Source organism: Schistocerca nitens, chromosome 2 (assembly GCF_023898315.1).
Source record: "Schistocerca nitens isolate TAMUIC-IGC-003100 chromosome 2, iqSchNite1.1, whole genome shotgun sequence".
NCBI lineage: Eukaryota > Metazoa > Arthropoda > Insecta > Orthoptera > Acrididae > Schistocerca > Schistocerca nitens.
The window spans coordinates 187,243,823-187,270,049 of record NC_064615.1 but is presented as its reverse complement, the minus strand read 5'-3'; the positions used below and the strand labels follow the sequence as shown (position 1 = coordinate 187,270,049).

At 42.3% G+C, this 26,227-nt stretch overlaps 1 protein-coding gene across 2 annotated transcripts in view; it reads right to left on the bottom strand.

Moving 5' to 3' along the window:
- Positions 1-26,227, bottom strand: part of LOC126235872 (esterase FE4-like) — a 343,826-nt gene that overhangs the window by 72,538 nt on the left and 245,061 nt on the right. For both annotated transcript variants that reach the window (XR_007544824.1, XM_049944776.1), the window contains exons 7-8: positions 22,779-22,944; positions 13,183-13,403 (exon numbers count right to left, since the gene is read on the bottom strand). Coding sequence is in view for 1 of the 2 variants with exons in the window: in XM_049944776.1 (XP_049800733.1) it covers positions 13,183-13,403; positions 22,779-22,944 (387 nt within the window). In the remaining variant the exon portion in view is untranslated. The remainder of the gene's footprint in view (positions 1-13,182; positions 13,404-22,778; positions 22,945-26,227) is intronic.

The window sequence follows — 26,227 nt, the reverse complement described above, 5'->3', positions numbered from 1 at the left end:
TTCTGGTGCAAAAAGTATAATTCCTTCAATAAACATAACACATCAGAAAAAGTCAGTAGCCAGGGTAGAGCACACTAAATTTTTGGATGTACACACACACACACACACACACACACACACACACACACACACACACACACACACACACACACACACACATATATATATATATATATATATATATATATATATATATATATGATGATGTGACTTACCAAATGAAAGTGGAAAGTGCTGGCAGGTCGACAGACACACAAACAAACACAAACATACACACAGAATTCAAGCTTTCGCAACAAACTGTTGCCTCATCAGGAAAGAGGGAAGGAGAGGGAAAGATGAAAGGATGTGGGTTTTAAGGGAGAGGGTAAGGAGTCATTCCAATCCCGGGAGCGGAAAGACTTACCTTAGGGGGAAAAAAGGACGGGTATACACTCGCACACACACATATCCATCCACACATATACAGACACAAGCAGACATATTTAAAGACCAGGGCCTCCATTACGTGGTCTTTAAATATGTCTGCTTGTGTCTGTATATGTGTGGATGGATATGTGTGTGTGTGCGAGTGTATACCCGTCCTTTTTTCCCCCTAAGGTAAGTCTTTCGCTGCGATGGAGCACTTCCTTTCACGCCGATCACCTGCCACCCTACCTAAAACCTCTTTCCTCATTACCTTAGCCAGCTTCATCCTGACCCACAACTTCTTCACTTTTGAAGACCAGACATACCAACAATTAAAGGGAACAGCCATGGGTACCAGGATGGCCCCTTCGTACGCCAACCTATTCATGGGTCGCTTAGAGGAAGCCTTCTTGGTTACTCAGGCCTGCCAACCCAAAGTTTGGTACAGATTTATTGATGACATCTTCATGATCTGGACTCACAGTGAAGAAGAACTCCAGAATTTCCTCTCCAACCTCAACTCCTTTGGTTCCATCAGATTCACCTGGTCCTACTCCAAATCCCATGCCACTTTCCTTGATGTTGACCTCCACCTGTCCAATGGCCAGCTTCACACGTCCGTCCACATCAAACCCACCAACAAGCAACAGTACCTCCATTACGTGGTCTTTAAATATGTCTGCTTGTGTCTGTATATGTGTGGATGGATATGTGTGTGTGTGCGAGTGTATACCCGTCCTTTTTTCCCCCTAAGGTAAGTCTTTCCGCTCCCGGGATTGGAATGACTCCTTACCCTCTCTCTTAAAACCCACATCCTTTCGTCTTTCCCTCTCCTTCCCTCTTTCCTGATGAGGCAACAGTTTGTTGCGAAAGCTTGAATTCTGTGTGTATGTTTGTGTTTGTTTGTGTGTCTGTCGACCTGCCAGCACTTTCATTTGGTAACCCTCTATTATAACCATATATATATATATGCCCTATCCGAGCCTCAGGTACAGGGCGGGTCGCAGGTGGCGGATAGCGAACGATCCATCAGATATGGTGGACAGCTGCGAATAAGGGGAAACCCAAATAAGCAGTCCCGGACCGAGGCGGCAGCATCACGAGGGTGTGGGAGTGTGACTTTTGGCAAGGGTCACACTCATTCAAAAACCACAGAACCCGAAGACGTTGCTGTGTCATGGCGAGTAAGTGCCGCCATTACAATAAGCACCGTCAACACCCAAATCCAGGACGCGTCTGAAGTGGGAACCATCGGCATCCCGGTCAGCGTCTGTTCACACAATGTGCGGCTGGTCATAATGCTCCAGGAACTAACAATCCCTGGTTCTAAACACCCAGTGGAAACACTGGACCAACTTGATTACAAGCAAGTATGACTCGTGCAAGTAATAACAACATTACCCCAGGTGGTAACCAATCCACCCATCAACAGATGGCAACCAGGAATTCGGATTCTGGGGAACCTGGACTTACACGATTACATCAGAGAAAGTCGGAGCTCTCTGGCAAACTTCCACTTAAAACACCTACATACATTGGAACCTTTAACATAAATACATTAATCCAACCAGGAAAACTTCTAAACCTTACAACAGAACTTGAAAAGCAAAAGATAGTAATACTAGCTTTACAGGAGACACGTTTTACAGATGAAGAAACATCAGATTATGGCAACTATCGCATCTTTAACAGCAAGACGGATAAACGAATCGGAAGAGGAGCCCCCCATCTCGGGATGGCGTTTATCATACACAAGAGCGTGCTCAGCTCCATCAAGGAAGTTACTCCCGTAAATAATAGGATAATGACGATGCGCTTACAATGTGCCAACAAAACATACACAATGGTTAATGTTCATGCTCCCACAAACGGAGACAACAAGAAAAACCCCATAGAAACAGAAAAGTTCTGGGAAAATTTGGAGAATATAATGGCCAGGATTCCAAAAGATGATACAAAAGTTCTACTCGGCGATTTTAATGCCCAAATGGGTAGAGAGAAAATCCACCAAAAAACCGTAGGCAAATACCCTGCACATAAATTTACCAATAAAAATGGTACAAGGCTCGTCGAACTATGTAAGCAGAATAACCTGAAGATAATGTCAACATCTCTAAGAAAATGTCCAAGAAAACAAAAGACATGGAGATCTCCTATACAACAAATTGGCGAGTTTCAAATAGATCATGTGGCGATTTCATACCCAGTACAAAAAGAAATTTACGACGTCCAAGTACGCAGAGGAGCAAACATTGATTCAGACCATTACCTAACTAGAATTAAAATCAAGTTTACAGCACGAAGAAGTCATCAGAAGAAAACAGAAATACAGAAATATGACACCAAGAAGATTAAAGAATCTAAAGTAAAAGAAGAATGGGAGAAGGAAAAGGCAAACACATGGGAAGAATTTCATGCTAAAATCACGCGAATAGCTAAGGAAACTATTCCCTTGAAAAAGATATTCAAACACCCTTGGTGGGATTCGGACTGTGAAAATGCATTGGAAAGGAGAAAAAAAGGCATTTCAAGAATATAACAGTAAAAATTCACAAGAAAGTCTACATTTATTTAACGAGGTTAGAAAACAGGTTTCAAAATCTATTAGGCAAGCAAAAAGGAAGTACACAAAGGCACAACTGGATGCCATGGAAGAAAATTTCCAAAACTATAATACAAGAGACTTCTACAGAACTTTCGCAGATAAAATACGAGGATATATCCCTCAAAATTTACGTTTCAGAAAACCAGATGGTAAATTAGCCCTAACAAACCAGGAAAACTGTCAAGTATTGGCTCAATATTTTTCTAACCTACTAAATTGCCCAGAACCTAGTTTAAGGTTTCCCAAAGAAATCTGTGCCAACGCTTAACCGGATTCATTACCACCAACACAGGAAGAAATCAAATGTCACATTAAAAACTTAAAAAATAATAGAACATCTGGCGAAGATGGCATTGTTGCAGAGCTATTAAAAAACCTAGGACCAAAGACGTTGCAAGAGCTCACAAAAATAATAACAAAAATATGGGAAACAGAAAAATTACCAGAGGAGTGGAAATGTGCCCTTATTCACCCGTTACATAAAAAAGGAGACAGAACAAATGTCAATAACTACAGGGGAATCTCACTTTTACAAGTCACCTACAAAATTCTCTCAACATGCCTGCTGAAAAGAACACAAGAGCAGCTTGAATGCCAAATTGGTGATTATCAAGCAGGCTTCCGCCCCGGTCGCTCATGCATAGAACAAATATTTAATTTAAAGACAATATTAAAACACAAAGCAATTAGAAATGCCCCCATAATTTGTACATTTGTAGATTTTAAGAAAGCCTATGACTCAATTGACCGGCAATCTTTGTTTAACATTTTAGAGGAACTTGTACTTGACTCCAAAACACTAAGGCTTATCAAAGAATCACTGACAGACACTGTATCTAAAGTTAAATTCAGGGGAGAAATCTCTGAACCTTTTCTCATAAAAACTGGAGTACGTCAAGGTGACGGGCTATCTCCACTTTTGTTTAATATAGTCCTGGATAAAGTCATTAAGGAATGGGAAAAAGAATTAAAAAATCAATCCTACTGGAAACCAATCCATCTTGGTAGAACCAAAGACAACGTGGAGATATCTTGTTTAGCATTCGCGGACGACTTGGCCATACTTGCAGATGATGAAGAAATCGCCACCAAACAAATAGAGATCCTTAAGGAATGCGCGGATAAAGTAGGTTTACAAATTTCGTTTCAAAAGACAGAATTTTTCTGTACAAAATTCCATATACACAGTTTGAACACAAAATATGGAAAAATAAATAGAGTAAAACATTTTAAATACCTAGGTGAAATTTTGGAGCCAACCGGAGGAGAGAAAGTTACACAGGAGATCAGACAACAGAAAATGAAGAGAGCATATGGTATGACACATGAAATATACAATAAAAAATGCATCTCCTCGAACACAAAAATCAGACACTACTGCGCAGTAATTAAGCCAGCAGCACTATATGCTAGTGAAACGCTCACACTCCAAACAAAATGTGATTTAGAAAAAATACTAAAAGAAGAACGAAAAATTATGAGAAAGATTTTAGGTCCAAAATTAACAGAAGAAGGATACCGGATACAATCAAGAAGAACCACAGAAACTATATCAAACCTGGCAGCAGACATAAGAAGGCGAAGATTAAAATTTTATGGACATGTCACTAGACTTCCCCCCACACGACTCACCAACAGAATTCTCACTTACATAGAAAAAGTCAAATCAACAACACCATGGATTAGCCAAGTAAAATTAGATTTACAAAAAGCAAATATTGAACTTAAAGATGTCAAAGATAGAAAAACTTTTAGAAATAAGGTGGAAAAGTGGAATGTATTGTCGGAGAAGGAAGCACTAAAGAGACCAGGAACAAAATGGACAGAAGAAAGAAAAAGAAAACATGGAGAACGAATGAAAGAAGTATGGAAGAAACGATGTCAGAAAGCTTTGCGTGATCCTTCTGGGTCCATTCGCGATAAGTAAGTAAGTATATATATATGAGAATCTTAATTGGAAAAGTCATGTTTTGGATCTCCTAGAGTGACTAGGTTCAGCAATTTTTTCAATCAGAATAATTGCCAATTTTGAGGATGTAGAAATTGGTAAGCTAACATGCTTTGCATACTTCCACTTTCTAATGTCATACAGAATAATATTCTGGGGTAACTCAGCACTTAGGCAAAGGTATTCACTACTCAAAAGAAAGTAGTTAGAATAATGTCTGGGGTTCATAGCCACACATCTTGTAGGCATCTGTTTAAAAGGGTAGGAATTCTTACAACTGCTTCACAGTACATTTACTCAGTAATGAAATTTTTTTCCCAACAACATGGACCAGTTTAAAATCAACAGCGACATTCATGATTACAATACCAGAAAAAGGAAAGACCTACACTATCCTTTACTTATCCTATATTTGGCACAGAAAGGGGTAAAATACGCTGCTATAAAACTTTTTGATAAATTACCAGATGAAATAAAATGTCTGACAGACAGCAGTAATAGTTTCAAAAACAAATTGAAATCATACCTCGACAACTCCTTCTATACCATAGAAGAATTCTTGAATAAGAGTAAATAAATCTGGAGATATAATATATGCATTTTGTGCCATTTAAGGGAATGGGATAGAAAATAGAAATACGTAGGTATAACATTATAATGTTAAAAAAAACCTTGTTTCCTGTGCATATTTCTTGTGCATTTGACACGTTCCACGTCATAACAGTTTTTCCATGCTATTGATCAATGGAACATGTAACTAACTAACTCTCTTAAACTGAATTTCATTGGTTGTTAAGCTTTTTACAGCTACTGGCAAGTTATTGAAAATGTGTGTTCCTGAATAATGCGCACCTTTTTGTACAATACTAAGTGACTTTAAATCCTTGTGAAGATTATTCTTATTTCTAGTATTTATTTCTTGAACTGAGCTGTTGGTTTGAAAAAGTGATATATTTTTAATGACAAATTTCATTAAGGAATAAGTACATTGGGAAGCAGTAGTTAGTATCCTTAGTTCCCTAAACAGGCATCTGCAGGATGTTCTTGAGTTCATACCATATATAATTCTTATTGCACATTTTTGTGCCTGGAAAACTTCAGCTTGGCTTGATGAATTACCCTAAAAAATAATACCATATCACATTATGGAGTGAAAGTAAGCATAGTATGCCAGTTTTTTCATTTTTATATCCCCTGCGTCTGACAGAATTCGCATAGCAAGTAGAGATTTGTTTAGATGCTTCAGCAGTTCTGTGGTGTTCTCCTCCCAGTTGAATATATTATCGAGCTGTAATCCCAAGAATTTAATACTGTCCACTTCTTCTATCTGCTTGTCATCATATGTTAGGCATATACTCGTGGGACACCCCTTACAAGTTCTGAACTGCATGTACTGTGTTTTTTCAAAGTTTAGTGACAAAGAATTGGCTAGGAACCAGTGATTAATGTCCACAAATATTTCTAAGACTACACTTGATTTGCTATTTATTGCAATGTTTTAATCATCAGCAAACAAAACAAAATCAGCTTCTCGTAAAGTTACTGATGAAAGGTCATTGATACACACAAGAAAAGTAAGGGTCCTAAGATGGAATCTTGTGGGACCACACATGTAATTAGTTCCCAGTTGAATGATGTCTGATAGCTTAATACATGTCTCTTTCCTAATAAAACCCTTGGTTTATCATTGGGTAAGGGATGGCGGACCCCTTAAAGCATCCTAAATACTAATTGACAAATGCCATATTGGATGTGTGAGTTAACGAGCATTTCGCTCTCATTTAAGCATATGGCCAAAAGAGTCATACCTCAGGAATTGTGTAATGAACCCGTCGTCCAGGCCCGTGTGCTACACAAAGGGCACAGATTCACCACGAGATGGCGAAACTCACAGGCATCTATTGTCTATTGAGGCCTAAGCACTGTAGTGTAAGAATGAGACAGATGAGAACCTATATCATAGGGAATCCCTTGTAGAAGGTATTTGTGGCCAAGAAGACGTTGTTGTTGTGGCCTTCAGTCCTGAGACTGGTTTGATGCAGCTCTCCATGCTACTCTATCCTGTGCAAGCAAGCTTCTTCATCTCCCGATACCTACTGCAACCTACATCCTTCTGAATCTGTTTAGTGTATTCATCTCTTGGTCTCCCTCTACGATTTTTACCCTCCACGCTGCCCTCTAGTACTAAATTGGTGATCCCTTGATGCCTCAGAACATGTCCTACCAACCGATCCCTTCTTCTAGTCAAGTTGTGCCACAAACTTCTCTTCTCCCCAATCCTATTCAGTACCTCCTCATTAGTTATATGATCTACCAATCTAATCTTCAGCATTCTTCTGTAGCACCACATTTCGAAAGCTTCTATTCTCTTCTTGTCTAAACTAGTTATCGTCTATGTTTCACTTCCATACATGGCTACGCTCCATACAAATACTTTCAGAAACGACTTTCTGACACTTAAATCTATACTCGATGTTAACAAATTTTTCTTCTTCAGAAACGCTTTCCTTGCCATTGCCAGTCTACATTTTATATCCTCTCTACTTCGACCATCATCAGTTATTTTGCTCTCCAAATAGCAAAACTCCTTTACTACTTTAAGTGTCTCATTTCCTAATCTAATACCCTCAGCATCACCCGACTTAATTCGACTACATTCCATTATCTTCGTTTTGCTTTTGTTGATGTTCATCTTATATCCTCCTTTCAAGACACTGTCCATTCCGTTCAACTGCTCTTCCAAGTCCTTTGCTGTCTCTGACAGAATTACAATGTCATCGGTGAACCTCAAAGTTTTTATTTCTTCTCCATGGATTTTAATACCTACTCCAAATTTATCTTTTGTTTCCTTTACTGCTTGCTCAGTATACAGATTGAATAACATCAGGGAGAGGCTACAACCCTGTCTCACTCCCTTCCCAACCTCTGCTTCCCTTTCATGTCCCTCGACTCTTATAACTGCCATCTGCTTTCTGTACAAATTGTAAATAGCCTTTCTCTCCCTGTATTTTACCCCTGCCACCTTCAGAATTTGAAAGAGGGTATTCCAGTCAACATTGTCAAAAGCTTTCTCTAAGTCTACAAATGCTAGAAACGTAGGTTTGCCTTTCCTTAATCTAGCTTCTAAGATAAGTCGTAGGGTCAGTATTGCCTCACGTGTTCCAATATTTCTACGGAATCCAAACTGATCTTCCCTGAGGTCGGCTTCTACCAGTTTTTCCATTCGCCTGTAAAGAATTCGCGTTAGTATTTTGCATCCGTGACTTATTAAACTGATTGTTCGGTAATTTTCACATCTGTCAGCATCTGCTTTCTTTGGGATTGGAATTATTATATTCTTCTTGAAGTCTGAGGGTATTTCGCCTGTCTTATACATCTTGCTCACCAGATGGTAGAGTTTTGTCAGGACTGGCTCTCCCAAGGCCGTCAGTAGTTCTAATGGAATGTTGTCTACTCCGGGGGCCTTGTTTCGACTGAGGTCTTTCAGTGCTCTGTCAAACTCTTCACGCAGTATCGTATCTCCCATTTCATCTTCATCTACATCGTCTTCCATTTCCATAATATTGTCCTCAAGTACATTGCCCTTGTATAGACCCTCTATATACTCCTTCCACCTTTCTGCTTTCCTTTCTTTGCTTAGAACTGGTTTTCCATCTGAGCTCTTGATATTCATACAAGTGGTTCTCTTTTCTCCAAAGATCTCTTTAATTTTCCTGTAGGCAGTATCTATCTTACCCCTAGTGAGATAGGCCTCTACATCCTTACATTTGTCCTCTAGCCATCCCTGCTTCGCCATTTTGCACTGTCTGTCGATCTCATTTTTGAGACGTTTGTATTCCTTTTTGCCTGCTTCATTTACTGCATTTTTATATTTTCGCATTTCATCAATTAAATTCAATATTTCTTCTGTTACCCAAGGATTTCTACTAGCCCTCATCTTTTTACCTACTTGATCCTCTGCTGCCTTCACTCCTTCATCCCTGAGAGCTACCCATTCTTCTTCTACTGTATTTCTTTCCCCCATTCCTGTCAATTGTTCCCGTATACTCTCCCTGAAACTCTGTACAACCTCTGGTTCTATCAGTTTATCCAGGTCCCATCTCCTTAAATTCCCACCTTTTTGCAGTTTCTTCAGTTTTAATCTACAGTTCATAACCAATAGATTGTGGTCAGAGTCCACATATGCCCCTGGAAATGTCTTACAATTTAAAACCTGGTTCCTAACACCCTGTCTTACCATTATATGATCTATCTGAAACCTGTCAGTATCTCCTGGCTTCTTCCATGTATACAGCCTCCTTTCATGATTCTTGAACCAAGTGTTAGCTATGATTAAGTTGTGCTCTGTGCAAAAATCTATCAGGCGACTTCCTCTTTCATTTCTTAACCCCAATTCATACTCACCTACTATGTTTCCTTCTTTCCCTTTTCCTACTACCGAATTCCAGTCACCCATGACTATTAAATTTTCGTCTTCCTTCACTATCTGAATAATTTCTTTTATCTGATCATACATTTCTTCGATTTCTTCGTTATCTGCAGACCTAGTTGGCATATAAACTTGTACTACTGTAGTAGGTGTGGGCTTCGTATCTATCTTGGCTACAATAATGTGTGCACTATGCTGTTTGTAGTAGCTTACCCGCACTCCTATTTTTTTTATTCATTATTAAACCAACTCCTGCATTGCCCCTATTTGATTTTGTATTTAAACCCTGACCAAAAGTCTTGTTCCTCCTGCAACCGAACTTCACTAATTCCCACTATATCTAACTGTAACCTATCCATTTCCCTTTTTAAATTTTCTCACCTACCTGCTCGATTAAGGGATCTGACATTCCACGCTCCGATCCGTAGAACGCCAGTTTTCTTTCTCCTGATAACGACGTCCTCTTGAGTAGACCCCGCCCGGAGATCCGAATGGGGGACTATTTTACCTCCGGAATATTTTACCCAAGAGGACGCCATCATCATTTAACCATACAGTAAAGCTGCATGCCCTCGGGAAAAAGACGTAGCAGTGTTAAATATGTCGGACCTAAGATTGCCATAAAAGGGAAACATTTATGAAAACTATTTAATTCTGTAGTAATGCAGGGAATCAAGCCACAGCAATTTTAATCTGCCATCCTCCATAAACTTTCATGGTGATCCCAATAAAACTTGAATATTGATCATATCTATAATAGTTTAGGATTTACTGTCAAAGTGAAATCAACAAGTTTTGTAGCAAAGACCTATTTGCTAAAATCTGAACGCTTTGGTCGATGTTAACGATCGACATTTCACATAGAAGCGCATCATTAAAATGACACAGTTCTAAATATCAACTCTGTAACTTTATTTGCTTAAAAATATATTAAATTTAAATGATCAGTATTTTCAGTTAAGCATCAGATCATTTCCTCCACGCAAAACACATTGAACGACGACAGCATGACACCTTATTGAATATTAGGTAATAGAATATTTGTTGTAAATTTTAGTGCATAATATTTGTTTTTGTTCTTTATTTATTTATCAGAAAGCACATTGGTGCAAGGCTACTGGCCGTGTCATTCAAAGTTAAGAAGGAAATTGTATTGGTTTTATCTGAAAGAATTTAACGTTTATTATGTAATGGATATTATTGTTACTTTATTTAGAACGTGCAAGTGGTCAAGTTTTGATTATTTAAACATGTTAAAATGTAAAGTAATGTAGAATAAGCTGTAGCCAATCAGATGGACGGCTTCAGGAAAAGGAACTGCGCTAGTCAGTTGAGCGAAGATGTTCGGCGCGCGGGAAACGCGGTCGGAGACGGGCAGAGGGCAGTTCTGGTCGAGACACCAAAGGGGACAGTTCGGATTGAGACGCGAAAGCGGACAGTCAGTCTTTAGGCAGCTAGAAGGTGAAACGACATAGAAAATTTCGCGTTGTGTGATATCGCGGGACTTAGTCTCTGAGCGGTGAGCGGCCGCGCGCCTGTAGTGAACTCTTAACTTTTCGTGTAAATATCAAGGTGGGGTATTGTGTTTCGCGATGAGATTGTGAATGATCGAACTATGCCAAATGAATATGCGTTCGAGTTTAACAGTAACTTTAAATACGACCACTTTCGCTACTAGTTTGCTTTCTGAATGAACGTCATTCTAACCAAATCGCAACTGTATGGCCTACATCATTTATGGGTCGTAAATTGAGTTCCCGATGTTATTATTACTGTTATTATATGTTATGTTCACTTTGTACTTCACAGACTTACCATCAGCCAGACAATTTAACCAAAGGGTCACAAGTGTCTAATTTAGGGCGTGTAATGGGACACGTGCGGTTCAACCCCCAGACGAGTTTGCGCCAAGACATTTCGACGAAGAGGAAACGCATGTGGGCCCGAACATCTTCGGGATGTTAGTTCGCAGATGACATGATGGTATTTGTCACGCTATGCGACATGACATCATGTATCATGTTACTTTATTTGGCATGATGCATTATATTACGTCGCATCGGTACAAATAGCAACAATTTGAAAAGAGCGAATACGTTGAAGCGTAGCGCCGTATACCGATCCTGCCTTGGAGGCAACAAAAGTGGGAGATGTGTCTCAGAGGTGGATAGTGACAGATGGTGAAGCGAGACTGGACGCGCACGTAGTTTATGTATCAGCCGATAGAGGACAGTATTTGATAGGGGACTGTGATTTAGCTTCGATTGTGCCCACTAGAGTGCACTAAAGTAATAGAATGTTTTTCATAAACTGTTCTAGTATTTTCATAAAGAGTTATTATGACTTTTTGTGTATGTAAAATGTTATAAATGTGTTTTAGCAGTATGAAGGATGCGTGAGTGTGGTTTAACGTTAATATGAAAATAATTGTTTAATGAGTTATGTAGTGGGATTTAGTGTGGGAACATTTCGAAGAAGTATGGATGTGGACAAAGGGGATTTTTGTAGAATAGATTTGTAAAGTAAGTTTATGGTAAAGGGAAAGTTAATTCAGGTATGAATAACAATAATAAATAACTTTATGTATAAACAAAACTTCAGTATATTAGATAATTACGTCGGTAAAAAGTGCAGTCGTTAGGTTTACTATTTTGCGATTGGTTATTGATGAAAAGCGCGGACTGACGCGGAAGAATGTTGCTTTGCTATTGGCTGTTGAGTAAACTGACCAATGGTAAAGCAATATTCTTCGCGCGCCTTTCTCTGCTGGTGGAGAAGACTTAAGAGTATTCTAGAGAGGAGTCGGAGCCTAGCCATGAAACAGTTCGGACGTGTGTAGTAGTAGTTCCGATGGAAATGGTAAGTTGCCGGGTCTAGCAGTGTTTCATACACCAAAAGGTGTTGTAAAGTGACGGTATAATTATTCCGATGGGTGTGTAGAAATTTCGGAATTCATAAGTGAATTTTGTGACGAGAAAAGACATAAATTCCGCGTGTCGTATTGGGCAGGTCGGTGGCTAAAAACTGTGACTGTATTAGCTACCGACAGACTTAATATTTGTCGAGCATTCTCAATCAAAAACAATCCGTATTTTTGTAGCTATTACGTTTCCGGGAAATGCAACACCATAAACTTGCTAACGTGAGTGAAAGGGACTGTGAGTGACTGTGTTAAGACTAGCACGGGCTTGGCAGTGATACTTGTTCACCTAAGTTTCAGAATATATTAGTTACAGACAAAATTTCCAACCTTTCATTTGTGTGAAAACTTTCTCCCGAAACGTAGATTAGTGACTTCAATTGCAGGCTGGTTCACGTCGAAGTACAGTAGGTTTCGCTCGGCTTCCCTACTGATGATCTGCTGACAAATGTTCACAGGTAGGTGCAGGTTCGTCGTAAAGGGACGGAAGGAACCGCGCCGCCGCAACGTCAGGATGTTTTGATTTAAATGTATTTGGTGGTGCCAGATAAGTCGAGAAGCCAGTTTCCTTCTTTTACGTCCCTAACTCTGCCCAAGACATATTTGCCTTGTTTGTCATACGACAGAAGCATTTTTCATTCTGGCCATTAACGAAAGGCTCCTGATGGGCAAGTATACCCGAAGGAATTTGCGGAATTTTGTTCCTCGCCAAATTGAGGCCGTTATCAAGGCTTGAGGCGGAGAGACATGATACTAGCGTGATGTCCCTTGGGATGGCAAACGTTTTGTGCAGTGGGCGTAATTATCTGTAGGATACAGCATATAAATGCCCTATAGAACATGGGATTAACTGAAGTAGAGTTGGTACTCACGTTGGCCGTGACGACAGAGTCGGCGGCCGTGATGTCCCGGCTGGTGGAGCCGTAGTAGAAGCGCCGCACTTCCCTGGCGGCGGCTGCGCGCTGCTCGGGGGTGTCCAGCGGGATGTCGGGCCCCACGCGGTCCGCGAAGTGCGCGCTCAGGTCCGCCAGGGCGCGGCCGGTCGACAGCTGGCCGCTCGTCGCCCCCAGCAGCGTCCACGGCAGCGACATCACTGACCCCCAAACAACAACATCGCTCCTCAGATCTCCATAGAACTCCGCTCCCTGTTCGTAAGTACACAGCCGCCGTTACGAAGGTGGCGTGCAAAAAACCTTAAATTGACCTGAAGTGTACTATACGAGGGGCGTTTCAAAAGTCCGTGCAAAGTCCGACAGATGGCAGCACCGGCGCGTAACGAGGTCATGTTTAGTTAGTAGCATCTTTGGAAAGAACGCACACCAAGTTTCAGCCATATTGGTCTATTTCTTTGTGTTTCGCATTCGTGTGAATCAAGGAAGTCGAGTGATTGTCAAAAAATGGAGGGAGAAGAATTTCGTGTGGTGATGAAACATTACTGTATGAAAGGCAAAACGCCTCAGGAGACTAAAGAGAAGCTTGATAAACATTACAGTGACTCGGCACCTTCGAGTAGAACAGTTTATAAGTGGTTTCAAAATTGTCGGAGTGGCCATAGAGGTTCAAGTGATGCTGATCGTTCTGGACGCACTGTGTAGGTTACAACTCCAGAGGCCGGCCGGAGTGGCCGAGCAGTTCTAGGTGCTACAGCCTGGAACTGCGCGACCGCTATGGTTGCAGGTTCGAATCCTGCCTCGGGCATGGATGTGTGTGGTGTCCTTAGGTTAGTTAGGTTTAAGTAATTCTAAGTTCTAGGGGACTGATGACCTCAGCAGTTAAGTCCCATAGTGCTCAGAGCCATTTGAACCATTTTGAACAACTCCAGAAATCACTGATAAAATCCATTATATGGTGAGGGATTACAGAAGTTAAGATGTGTGAGATTGCTAGTCCTGTGGGCATCTCGAATGAACGGGTACATAATATTTTGCATAAACATTTGGACATGAGAAAGCTATCCACAAGTTGGGTTCTGCGATTGCTCACGCTTGACCAAAAACTGAATCGTGTGAAGTGTTGCAAGGATGGTTTACAGCTGTTCAGGAAGAATCCGCAGGACTTTAAGCGTCGTTTCGTCACTGTGGATGAAACATGGTTACATTACTATACTCCTGAGACCAAACAACAATGTAAACAATGAATTACCAAGGGAGAATCTGCACCAAAAAATGCGAAGACCATTCCTTCGGCTAGAAAGGTTATGGCGACTGTCTTTTCGGATTCGCAGGGGATAATCCTCATCGAATACCTGGAAAAGGATAAAACTATTACACGTGCATATTATTCATCGTTATTGGACCGTTTGAAAACCGAGCTGCAAGGAAAACGCTGGCGATTGGACCGCAAAAAAGTCCTTTTCCATCACGACAAAGCATCAGCACACACCTCAGCAGTTGTGGTTGCAAAATTAATGGAAATAGGATTCCAACTCGTTTCACATCCCCCCTATTCTCCAGGCTTGACTCCCTCGGATTATTATTTTGAAGAAATGGCTGGTGGGACAAAGATTTTATTCAAATAAGGAGGTGATTGCAACAACTAACAGCTATTTCACAGACTTGGACAATTCCTATTATTCGGAAGAGATCAAATTAGAACAGCATTGGACGAAGTGTATAAGTCTAAAAGGAGACTATGTCGAAAAACAAAAAAGGTTTACCCCAAACAAGTAAGTAGCTTTTATTTTTGCACGGACTTTTCAAACGCTCCTCGTATTCATGGATATGCAAGTGATTAGCGTTTCAGTGCAACAGCACAGAGTAGATAGACACAACTCCATCTACACTGCCTGACACAAAAAATGGAGCACCCAGAAGGGGAGGAGGAATCAGAATGAAACTTCACGGGTTTAGACGGTATGTGACGTTGCTTCAGTCATTCCAACATCGAGTCAAATTTGCAAAGAAGTTACCAGTGTGAGCTCACTTATCACTGTGACTTTGGACCCTATGTGACCAGGATGAAGACAGTGATTCTGTTGGGAAAGGTCTCATAAAGCTGTCATAAATTCCCCTGAGGCACGCTGGCCCACAATTGTAGTAAGTGGTCCCTGGTAACAGGGGTACTGGCACTGAGACAGAGTTGACGTCTTAGCTGGTCTCAGACTGGTGACAGATCTGGGGATCTTGCTCACCATAGGAGTACCTCAACATCACATAGGCAGTTCATCTCTATCAATCTGTACGATGTGTGGACGAGCATTGCCCTGTTCAAAAATAGCACCACAATACTGTCACACGAGCAGTAACACATGAGGATGCAGGATTTCTGTGATGTACCATTGTGCTATTTGACTTCCCTTAATCATTATCAGATGTCACCTGACGGAACACCCAATGCTTCCCCACACCATGGCGCCACAGGGAATAGTGCCTTTCCAAAACATTGGAACAATGGGACCTTTCCGCAGACTGCCACCATACTCGCCAAAGATAGTCATCCATAGTAGTGCAGAGCTGTAATTCACCACTGAACACAGTGCAGTCCCATTCATCAGCAGCCCATGCTTCCCAGTCACGGCACCACTCCAAACGCAGCTGCTGCTGTTGTGGTGTTAACGGCAACTCTCACGTGGGACTATAATTACCTAAAACAAAGTGCTTGGTGCACAATACAGCGATCCTCCATTGTGGTACTCAGATGTGAGCGACTGGAAACTTGACGACTAGCATGCCTGCCCTCTCGTGCTCATGCTGCCAAAATTGGGCCACTGTCACAGCTGAATGCATTACAAATCTGTATATTGCACGATGTGACCAGCCAGCCGAAAGGAGATCCACAATGAAGCCTCTTTTAAACTTGTCAGGTGCTGATAACACAGTATCAAACGAATATGCGGTATCTCTGTGTCCTTTACAGTGATCACTCAACGTCTGATACTGTTCACGCTGGTTATATGCCCTATCTGGTTTGGTAACAACCTTAAACACAAACAATACTTATGAAAACTGGTGGGTGTTCTACCTGTAAGGGAGTATCAGAGTACTGAAACCATAATAATTTACACTGTCCAATTTCGGCCAGCAAATATACTACTGTGGACTTTTTGTTGGGCGGTTAGTAGGTGAAGTTACCATGTTAGTTGCTGGTCGGGGCTTAGTCCAAGGTATTTTAGTGTATTAGTTAACTGTGTAGGATGGTCATGAATGGTAAAGTAAAAGTCATGAAGATGGAAGATGTAGTTGGTCCATTCTGCACGCATCAAAAAAGTTTTGCATCACCCAGATTCGCAGAACTCTTGAAGACATGTTGGCTGTGGATATTGTATCACAGACACAGTCCCTTTGACTGTTCAGAGATGTCACTAAACCTGCCCAAAGATGTAAACAACCGTGCATGAGCAGCGCCTATTAGACGACAGCCGATCAGTTCCAGACATTCCACCAGTAAGGAGGTAGACGGCTCGCGTTGTCTATGGTTCAGCCATGCGTAGACAGTCAATACCGTGGTTCGATGGCGTCCACATTGTTACTTTGTGCCAGGAAGGGCTCTCAGCAAGGGAAGTGTCCAGGCATCTCGCAGTGAACCAAAGCGATGTTGTTCAGACATGGAGGAGATAGAGAGAGATACAGGAACTGTCGATAACATGCCACGCTCAGGCTGCCCAAGGGCTACTACTGCAGTGGATGACCGCTACCTACGGATTACAGCTTGGAGGAACCATGTTGAATAATGCTTTTCGTGCAGTCACAGGATGTCGTGTTACAACTCAAACTGTGTGCAATAGGTTGCATGATGCGCAACTTCACTGCCAACGCCCATGAGGAGGTCCATGCAGCACGGTACAGTTGGGCCCAGCAACATGCTGAATGGACCGCTCAGGATTGGCATTATGTTCATTTCACCGATGAGTGTCACATATGCCTTCAAACAGACAATCGTCGGAGACATATTTGGAGGCAACCTGGTCAGGCTGAACGCCTTAGACACACTGTCCAGCGACTGCAGCAAGGTGGAGGTTCCCTGTTGGTTTGGGGTGGCATTATGTGGGGCCGACATATGCCGTTACTGGTCATGGAAGGCGCCGTAATGGCTGTACGATACGTGAATGCCATCCTCCGACCGATAGTGCAATCATATCGGCAGCATATTGGCGAGTCATTCGTCTTCATGGACGACAATTCGCGCCCCCGTCGCCCACATCTTGTAAATGACTTCCTTCAGGATAACGACATTGCTCGACTAGAGTGGCCAGCATGTTCTCCAGACACTAACCCTATCGACAATGCCTGGGATAGATTGAAAAGGGCTGTTTATGGACGACGTGGCCCACCAACCACTCTGAGGGATCTACGCCGAATCGCCGTTGAGGAGTGGGACAATTTGGACCAATAGTGCCTTGATGAACTTGTGGATAGTATACCACGACGAATACAGGTATGCATCAACGGAAGAGGACGTGCTACTGGATATTAGAGGTACAGGTGTGTACAGCAATCTGCACCACCACCTCTGAAGGTCTCGCTGCATGGTAGTACAACATGCAATGTGTGGCTTTCATGAACAATAAAAAGGGCGGAAATTATGTTTATGTTGATCTCGATTCCAATTTTCTGTACAGATTCCGGAACTCTCGGAACCGAGGTGATGCAAAACTTTTTAATGTGTGTATAATTATTGCCTGCGTTTTGGATGGGATGTTCTTGAGGAGCCATTGATTATACCAAGAGGTAGAATGATTCATGTGGATTTGGAGATATTATTGGGATTTCTGGAGCGTAGGGACAGTAACGAACCTATGTTGTTGTTGTGGTCTTCAGTCCAAAGACTGGTTTGATGCAGCTCTCTGTGCTACTACATCCTGCGCAAACCGCTTCATCTCCGATTAACTACCGAAATCTACAACTCCCTGAACCTGCTTACTGTATTCATATCTTGCTCTCCCTCTAAGATTTTTACCCCCCCCCCCCTACTTCCCTTCGATACTAAACTAGTGCTTCCTTGATATCTCAGGATACGTCCTACCAACCGACCCCTTCTTCTAGTCAGGTTGTGCTACAAATTTCTTTGCTCCTCAGATCTGTTCAGTACTTTCCCATTAGTTAGTTACATGATCTATCCACATGATCTTCAGCATTCTTCTGTAGCACCACATTTCAAAAGCTTATATTTTCTTTGCGTGTAAACTTTTTATCGTCAATGCTTCACTTCCATAGAGGGCTACACTGCACACAAACATTTCCAGAAAAGACTTCCTGGTACTTAAATCTATATTTGATGTTGACAAATTTCTCTTCTTCAGAAACACTTTTCTTGCCATTATGAGTCTCCATTTCATATCCGCTCTGTTTCGGCCATCATCAGTTATTTTGCTGTCAAAACAGCAAAACTTGTCTACTACTTTAAGTGTCTCATTTCCTAATCTAATTCCCTCAGTATCACCTGACTTATTTCGACTACATTCCATTATCCTTGTTTTGCTTTTGTCTATGTTCATCTTATATCCTCCTTTCAAGACCCTATCCATTCCGTTCACCTGCTGTTCCAAGTCCTTTGCTTTCTCAAAGAGAATTACTCTTACGACGGCCGTCTGGTTTCTGTACAAGTTGTAAATAGTCTTTAGCTCCCTGTATTTTACCCATACTATGCTCAGAATTTCAAAGAGAGTATTCCAGCCAACACTGCCAAAAGCTTTCTCTACACTACTGGCCACCACCAAGATAATGCTGTGATATGCAAATGATAAGCTTTTCAGAGCATTCACACAAGGTTGGCGCCGGTGGCGACACCTACAACATGCTGACATGAGAAAAGTTTCTAACCGATTTCTCATACACAAACAGCAGTTGACCGGCGCTGCCTGGTGAAACGTGTTGTGATGCCTCGTGTAAGCAGGAGAAATGCGTACCATCACGTTTCCGACTTTGATAAAGGTCGGATTGTAGCCTATCGCGATTGCGGTTTATCGTCTCGCGACATTGCTGCTCGCGTTGGTCGAGATCCAATGACTTAGCAGAATATGGAATCGGTGGGTTCAGGAGGGTAATACGGAAAGCCGTGCTGGATCCCAACGACCTCGTATCACTAGCAGTCGAGATGACAGGCATCTTATGCGCATGGTTGTAACGGATCTTGCAGCCACGTCTCGATCCCTGAGTCAACAGATGGGGACATTTGCAAGACAACAACCATCTGCACTAACAGTTCGACGACATTTGCAGCAGCATGGATTATCAGCTCGGAGACCACGGCTGCGGCTACCCTTGACGCTGCATCACAGACAGGAGCGCCTGCGATGGTGTACTCAACGACGAACCTGGGTGCACGAATGGCAAAACGTCATTTTTTCGGATGAATCCAGGTTGTGTTTACAGCATCACGATGGTCGCATCCGTGTTTGGCGACATCGCGTTGAACGCACATTGGAAGTGTGTATTTGTCATCGCCATACTGGCGTATCACCCGGCGTGATGGTATAGGGTGCCATTGGTTACACGTCTCGGTCACCTCTTGTTCGCGTTGACGGCACTTTGAACAGTGGACGTTGCATTTCAGATGTGTTACGACCCGTGGCTCTACCCTTCATTCGATCTCTGCGAAACCCTACATTTCAGCAGGATAATGCACGACCGCATGTTGCAGGTCCTGTACGGGCCTTTCTGGAAACAGAAAATGTTCGACTGCTGTCCTGGCCAGCACATTCTCCGTATCTTTCACAAATTGAAAACGTCTTGTCAATGGTGGCCGAGCAACTGGCTCGTCACAATACGCCAGTCACTACTCTTGATGAACTGTGGTATCGTGTTGAAGCTGCATGGGCAGCTGTACCTGTACACGCCATCCAAGCTCAGTTTGACTCAATGCCCAGGCGTATCAAAGCCGTTATTACGGCCAGAGGTGGTTGTTCTGGGTACTGATTTCTGAGGATCTATGCACCCAAATTGCGTGAAAATGTAATCACATGTCAGTTCTAGTATAATATATTTGTCCAATGAATACCCGTTGATCATCTGCATTTCTTCTTGGTGTAGCAATTTTAATGGCCAGTAGAGTATAAATGTAGGTTTGCCTTTCCTTAACTTATCTTCTATGAGAACTCATAGGGTCAGTATTGCCTCACTTGTTCCTAAATTTCTCCGGAATTCAAACTGATCTTCCCCGTGGTTGGCTTCTACCAGTTTTTTCCATTCTTCTGTAAAGAATTCGTGTTAGTAGTTTGCAACCATGATTTACTAATCTAACAGTTCAGTAATATTCACACCTATCAGTGCCTGCTTTCTTTGGAATTGGAATTATTATACTCTTTTTGAAATCTGAGGGCATTTCGCCTGTTTCACACATCTTGCTCACCAGATACAAGAGTTTGTCATGGCTGGCTCTCCCCAGTATATCAGTAGTTCTAATGGAATGTCGTCTACTCCCGGGGCCTTGTTTCGACTTAGATCTTTCAGTGCCCTGTCAAATTCTTCTCGCAGTAATATCTGTACATATTTAAAATTGAAGTCCTTCGTTGCAATTTTTTATCTGTATGGGTTGGCTAGTCTCAGGAACTACTGTAGGAGTTTTGACATGGTCTTCACTTATGGATAGACTAATTCATTAGGGTTTGTGTGTGTAATTTATAATTATAGCGACGATAAATGTGTTATTATGTTTTGTTGTCTGTTCCATTTTTAATTGGCTTTCGGAGCGATATGTCGTGGCAGTGATGGGAGCTGTAAGCTGGTCAGCTACAGAGGAAGCGGTATCTGATGGGAAAAGCAGTAAAGGAAACAGCTGCCGCAACCCCAGAGAACACTGAAGCTTGATCAGAATCTGCACATCTATACATGTCTTCTATCTCTACATATTATTAATATGTATTCGGTCTGTATGTGGAAGCTAACCTCTAAATCTATCGTATGGGTTTTCACTAATAGATAAACTGATTCACATTCAGTACACCACAAAAGTCGTCTGGCAATAGATACTTAATGCTATCGATGTGAAGCCCAGGATGTTCTCCATCACATACAGTGAACTGCCAGAACATTATGATGACCGACCGGTTATCGGTATAATCCTGTCACCTGACGAGGAATGACTGCTAGTCAGACACACACATGGTGCAGTAGTGTCAGTGGGCATGAAGTCCGTGTGTAGAGTGGGGAAGGTGCGCAGTATATCTGAGTTCGACCAAGGGTAGATATTGGTGGCCCGGAGTCTCAGCACTAGCATATCGGAAACTGTACTACTTGTCTGGTGTCCAAGGAGTGCTGTGGTGTGTGTGTGTGTATGTGTGTGTGTGTGTGTGTGTGGCGAAACCAAGGTGAAACAACGTCCAGGCGTCGTGGGGTTGGGCAGCCACCCTTCCTTACAGATGTCGGACGACGTAGGCTGGGCAGACTGGTAAAACAGGACAGGTTGCGATCTGTGATGGAACTAACATCAGATTTTAATGCTGGGTAGAGTACAGGTGTGTTTGAACACACACTGCACCGTACAGTTTTAATGATGGACCTCCGCTGCCAATGATCCATGCGTATGTCAATGTTAACACCACAGCATTGGCAGCTATGTCTGAAATGGGCACGTGATCATAGGCACTGGACGTTGGCGCAGTGGTGGAACGTTGCACGGTCTGATGAATCCCGATACCTTCTTCGTCATGCCAAAGGGAGGGCGTGAATCTGTCGTCTTCCAGGGGAACAGCTCCTCGACCCCTGTACTGCGGGACAGACACAAGCTGGCGGTGGCTTCATTATACTCTGGGAAACGTTGCCGTAAGCATCCACGGGTCCAGAGGAGCTAGTTCAAGGCACCATGACGGCCAAGGAGTATCGTACGCTCCTTCATGACGATCATGTTGCCCGACTGCCGTGGCATTTTTCAGCAAGATAATGAGCCATGTCACAAGGCCAGGAGTGTGATGGAGTGCCTCTAGTAACACAGTGGCGAGTTCAGCTGATGTGCTGGTTCCTCGACTCGCCAGATCTGAAACTGATCGAACACATCTGGGATGTGACTGAACGTGGCGTCAGAGCTCATCGCCACCTCCCTGGAATTTACAGGAACTAGGTGACTTGTGTGTGCAGATGTGGTGCCAACTCCCTCCTGCGGCCGAGCGGTTCTAGGCGCTTCAGTCCGGAACCGCGCTGCTGCTACGGTCGCAGGATCGAGTCATGCCTCGGGCATGGCTGTGTGTTATGCCCTTAGGTTAGTTAGGTGTAAGTAGTTCTAAGTTCCAGGGGACTGATGACCTCAGATGTTAAGTCCCATAGTGCTCAGAGCCATTTGGACCATTCGAACCAACTCCCTCCAGTGACCTACCAAGGCCTCATTGCTTCCACGCCACGAGACGTCACCTGGTGTTATCCGTGGCAGATGTGGACACACCGGCTATTAGTTAGGTGGTCATTATGTTCTGGCTGATCAGTGTACAGTAGATGCAGCTGTCCTACTAAAAACTACAACTCAGCGCTGTTGAAAACCCTTTAGGCCTACTCTCAAACGGCATTGCATCTTGAGGAGCAGAGTAGCAGGCCCTACTCACCGCGTGTGATGAAGAGGCACTCAACACTGGTGGAGCCGATTAGGAGCGGCACCTGCGAGAAGTTGCCGCGCTCCTGCAGGACGGCGGGAGAGTCGGTGAGGAAGGCGCCCTCCACGTCGGGCTCTATGGCTGGTGTGAAGGCGCACGTGAAGACGCGTCCTGCGTCCTGCAAGCAACACCACGGCATGACGTTCGGTAGCGCTCACTGAGGCCGAGGCATCAACATCTATGGAATGAGCATTCGGATGTGCAGAACTACAATTAGGGGCTTGGCGCAAGAAGCAGGCAGCTCCACTTTTTGGCTCTATGGAGTTGAACGTTCTATCACATACAAAAAAAGCCCCTTTGTTTGGTGCAAGAAAGAGGCAGCTCCACCGCTAGCTTCAGAGAAATCCAACAGATGGAGCTGCCTGTATTCCGAGTTTGCATGAAAACAGAGGCAACTCCGGGAGTTGTCTCGTTCTTCCCCCGAACAATAGCAGGAAGGAGGTTGTGTTACGTATTATTCAGCAGACCGGTCTATACATGGCGCGTTTCATGTCACTGAAGTGGACCAGAGATTTATTTTCCACTTTTTTGACACGTTGAAGAAATTTTTTTGTAAAGAACCATTATGTATCATTATCGAACCAGAAAAGAGGAAAATATTTAATCACTAAGTACAAAATATTCCTCTATGAACAGCCATACATCGGTAAAGGGATTAGTCAATGCAGTGCGACCGTAGGGATGACTGTCTTTGATAATGCGCAAATTTGCAACCAAGGACCTGCGAGTCTCATAACAATGGACCACCTTTATCAAGCTTATGATTGTCTCCTCCCCCCTAAAGGACAAAAGTTTAAAGATGTCAAAGAGCTGGTCAGAAAGTATGTTGGGCAAAACGAAATGTGGTTTTACGACCAGTTGACGTCAGATGCTTCAAACTATCCTGAGGTGACTGAAGGGGAGCTAGAAGACTGAAGAAGAACTGTAGAATTAATGTATTATGCCAATAATGATGTACTTTCTTTATTAATAAATGTTTTTTAAACTGAAATATGGTTAATTATGAACAAAATGTCCCTACAAAGAGTTTTTCCTTCACTTTGGAACAAAACGGAGGCAGCTCCAAAACTTAAAACTCTATTGCACGTACCTGAGTGCATGCATTTGTGTGTATTCTCGTCATTAGTATTAGATACCCTATAGCCTAAAACAAGGTTAACAACTTTTTCGTTTTGGTGAAAACAGAATTTTTAAAACGTTTTTTTTTTTTTTTTTTAAATTTGCCACAAACTGGAGAAAGTGGAGCTGCCTCCTCCTTGCACCAAACCCTTCCATTCTCTCCACATCTCCTGCAGCTCAAGTCACGTGATTTTGAGACGGCGCACTTTAGCTCATATAACATTTAGCGTGTTTTGAGTGTTATTATTTTGCTGCTACTGATATATCACCTTCAGAAGTATCGTGAAACTATGTATATGCGTTTTACATATATATTAACAATTTGATGCCAGGAACTGAAGTTGGCTTCAAGATGTGGAGAGCAATGGTATTATACTATTTCGACATAGTATCACAGCTCAGACTCCACTTTATTTACGTTTTTTCTGTAATGGAATAAGAAGTGACAGCCAACAGTATTTTTTTGCGTTTCCTGTTGCATTTGCATATTTTCGAGTCTTTGTTCTAATTAATTCCGTTACAATGACACTGTAGACGGCGGTGAGGTGTCACGAAGAAACAACTCATTTCGAACTATGAAATACTTTCAGTAAATACGGTAAGCCATTTGCAACACCTTCTGTGCATTATTGTTGCACTATTATTGTCAGTTTTTCTTTATTTACCCTTTTTATAGGCCATCAAAATATCTAAAACATTTATTCACATTGTCATCACAAAAGTAAAATCATACCACGAAACAGAGAGTATACAGAATGGAAACTCGGTTGCAATCTATGCATCTGACTACCATAACTTAGACAGGTGGATCAAGAAGAGGATGAGCTTAACAATGCAGCCACGGCAACAGCAACTTTTAGTTAATCCAAGGGTATTTTCGTTTCATCAGTCCGCTGTAACGTGTCTTCAGATTTAGTTGAAACTCTTAGCTTTTCATTGAGAGGTGCTGCCAATAATGCTAGACTGTGCACAAAACGTCGACAGAAGTTTTTCAGCCTCAAGAAACGATGTAATTCTGTTATTGTAGTGAACTTCGGGAACGGAGAAATAGTTTCGAATCTGTCCTGAGGTAGCTGAATTCCTCGTTCATTAATATGGTATACTAAAATAATTTTACAACCATTGATTCAAAGACATATTTTTGTGGTTTAGTCATTAATCCATATTCTTGTGCTGGATGCTCTGTCTCATTGGACGACATTGCAAGTGGTCATCAATTTACACGTAACAAAAATCTAAATCTCTAGTTACTTAATCCGTGACGTGCTAGAAAGTATGGGTGGCATTGCGTAGTCCGAATGTCATTCTCCCAAATTCCTGAAATCCGAAAGAAGTGCCAACAGCAGTTTTGGATATATCTTCCGATGCAGTTTGTGTATGATAAAAAGCACAGAGAGCAGTTTTGTCCTTGTACAAGGTAGCAAATGATTATAATATGACAATATCTAAAGGTCAAACAAAGATAATCGCGTTCCATGATAAGGAGCATTTAAGAGCAAAAGTAATAATTGATGACAAACTGCTAGAATAAGTAAATACTCTTAAATACCTGACATGTGAGATCTCAAATGCTATACAAAATGATCAGAAATACAAGTTGCAAAAATTCCAGAAGTTGCACTCTGCTCAAAAAAGTTAGGAAAGACACAGTACTAAAATTTTATAATGTTGTGGCAGTACAAGTTCTAACGTAATTGTCATTGACGTGGACTCTAAGCGCCAGTCAAAGGAGGAGGATTGAAGCAGCAGACATGAGACTCCTAAGACCACTAACTGATTGCAGACCCATAGACTACATAAAAAATAGTGAAACAAGAAAGAAACTGGGAGTCGAAGTCATACTACAGAAAACAGAGGAGTACAGAAAGAAATGGCATGAAGTAATTTAAAGGACTTCAGAAGAACGAACACCTAAATTAATATACAAGTATTTACCTGAAGGGAAAATAAATGTTGGGTGTCCTAAGAAGAGATGGAAAGATCAGCTGCAATCTATCGAAACTGGAACAGGCAAGGATGCCTAAAAAACTGGATAGGATGATGGTAATAATAATAATGTGTGGCTAGGGCCTCCCGTCGGGTAGACCGTTCGCCGGGTGCAAGTCTTTCGATTTGACGCCACTTCGGCGACTTGCGCGTCGATGGGGATGAAATGATGATGATTAGGACAACACAACACCCAGTCTCTGAGCGGAGAAAAATCTCCAACCCAGCCGGGAATCGAACCCGGGCCCTTAGGATTGACAATCTGCGGCGATGACGACTTTTTTTAATACCATTTT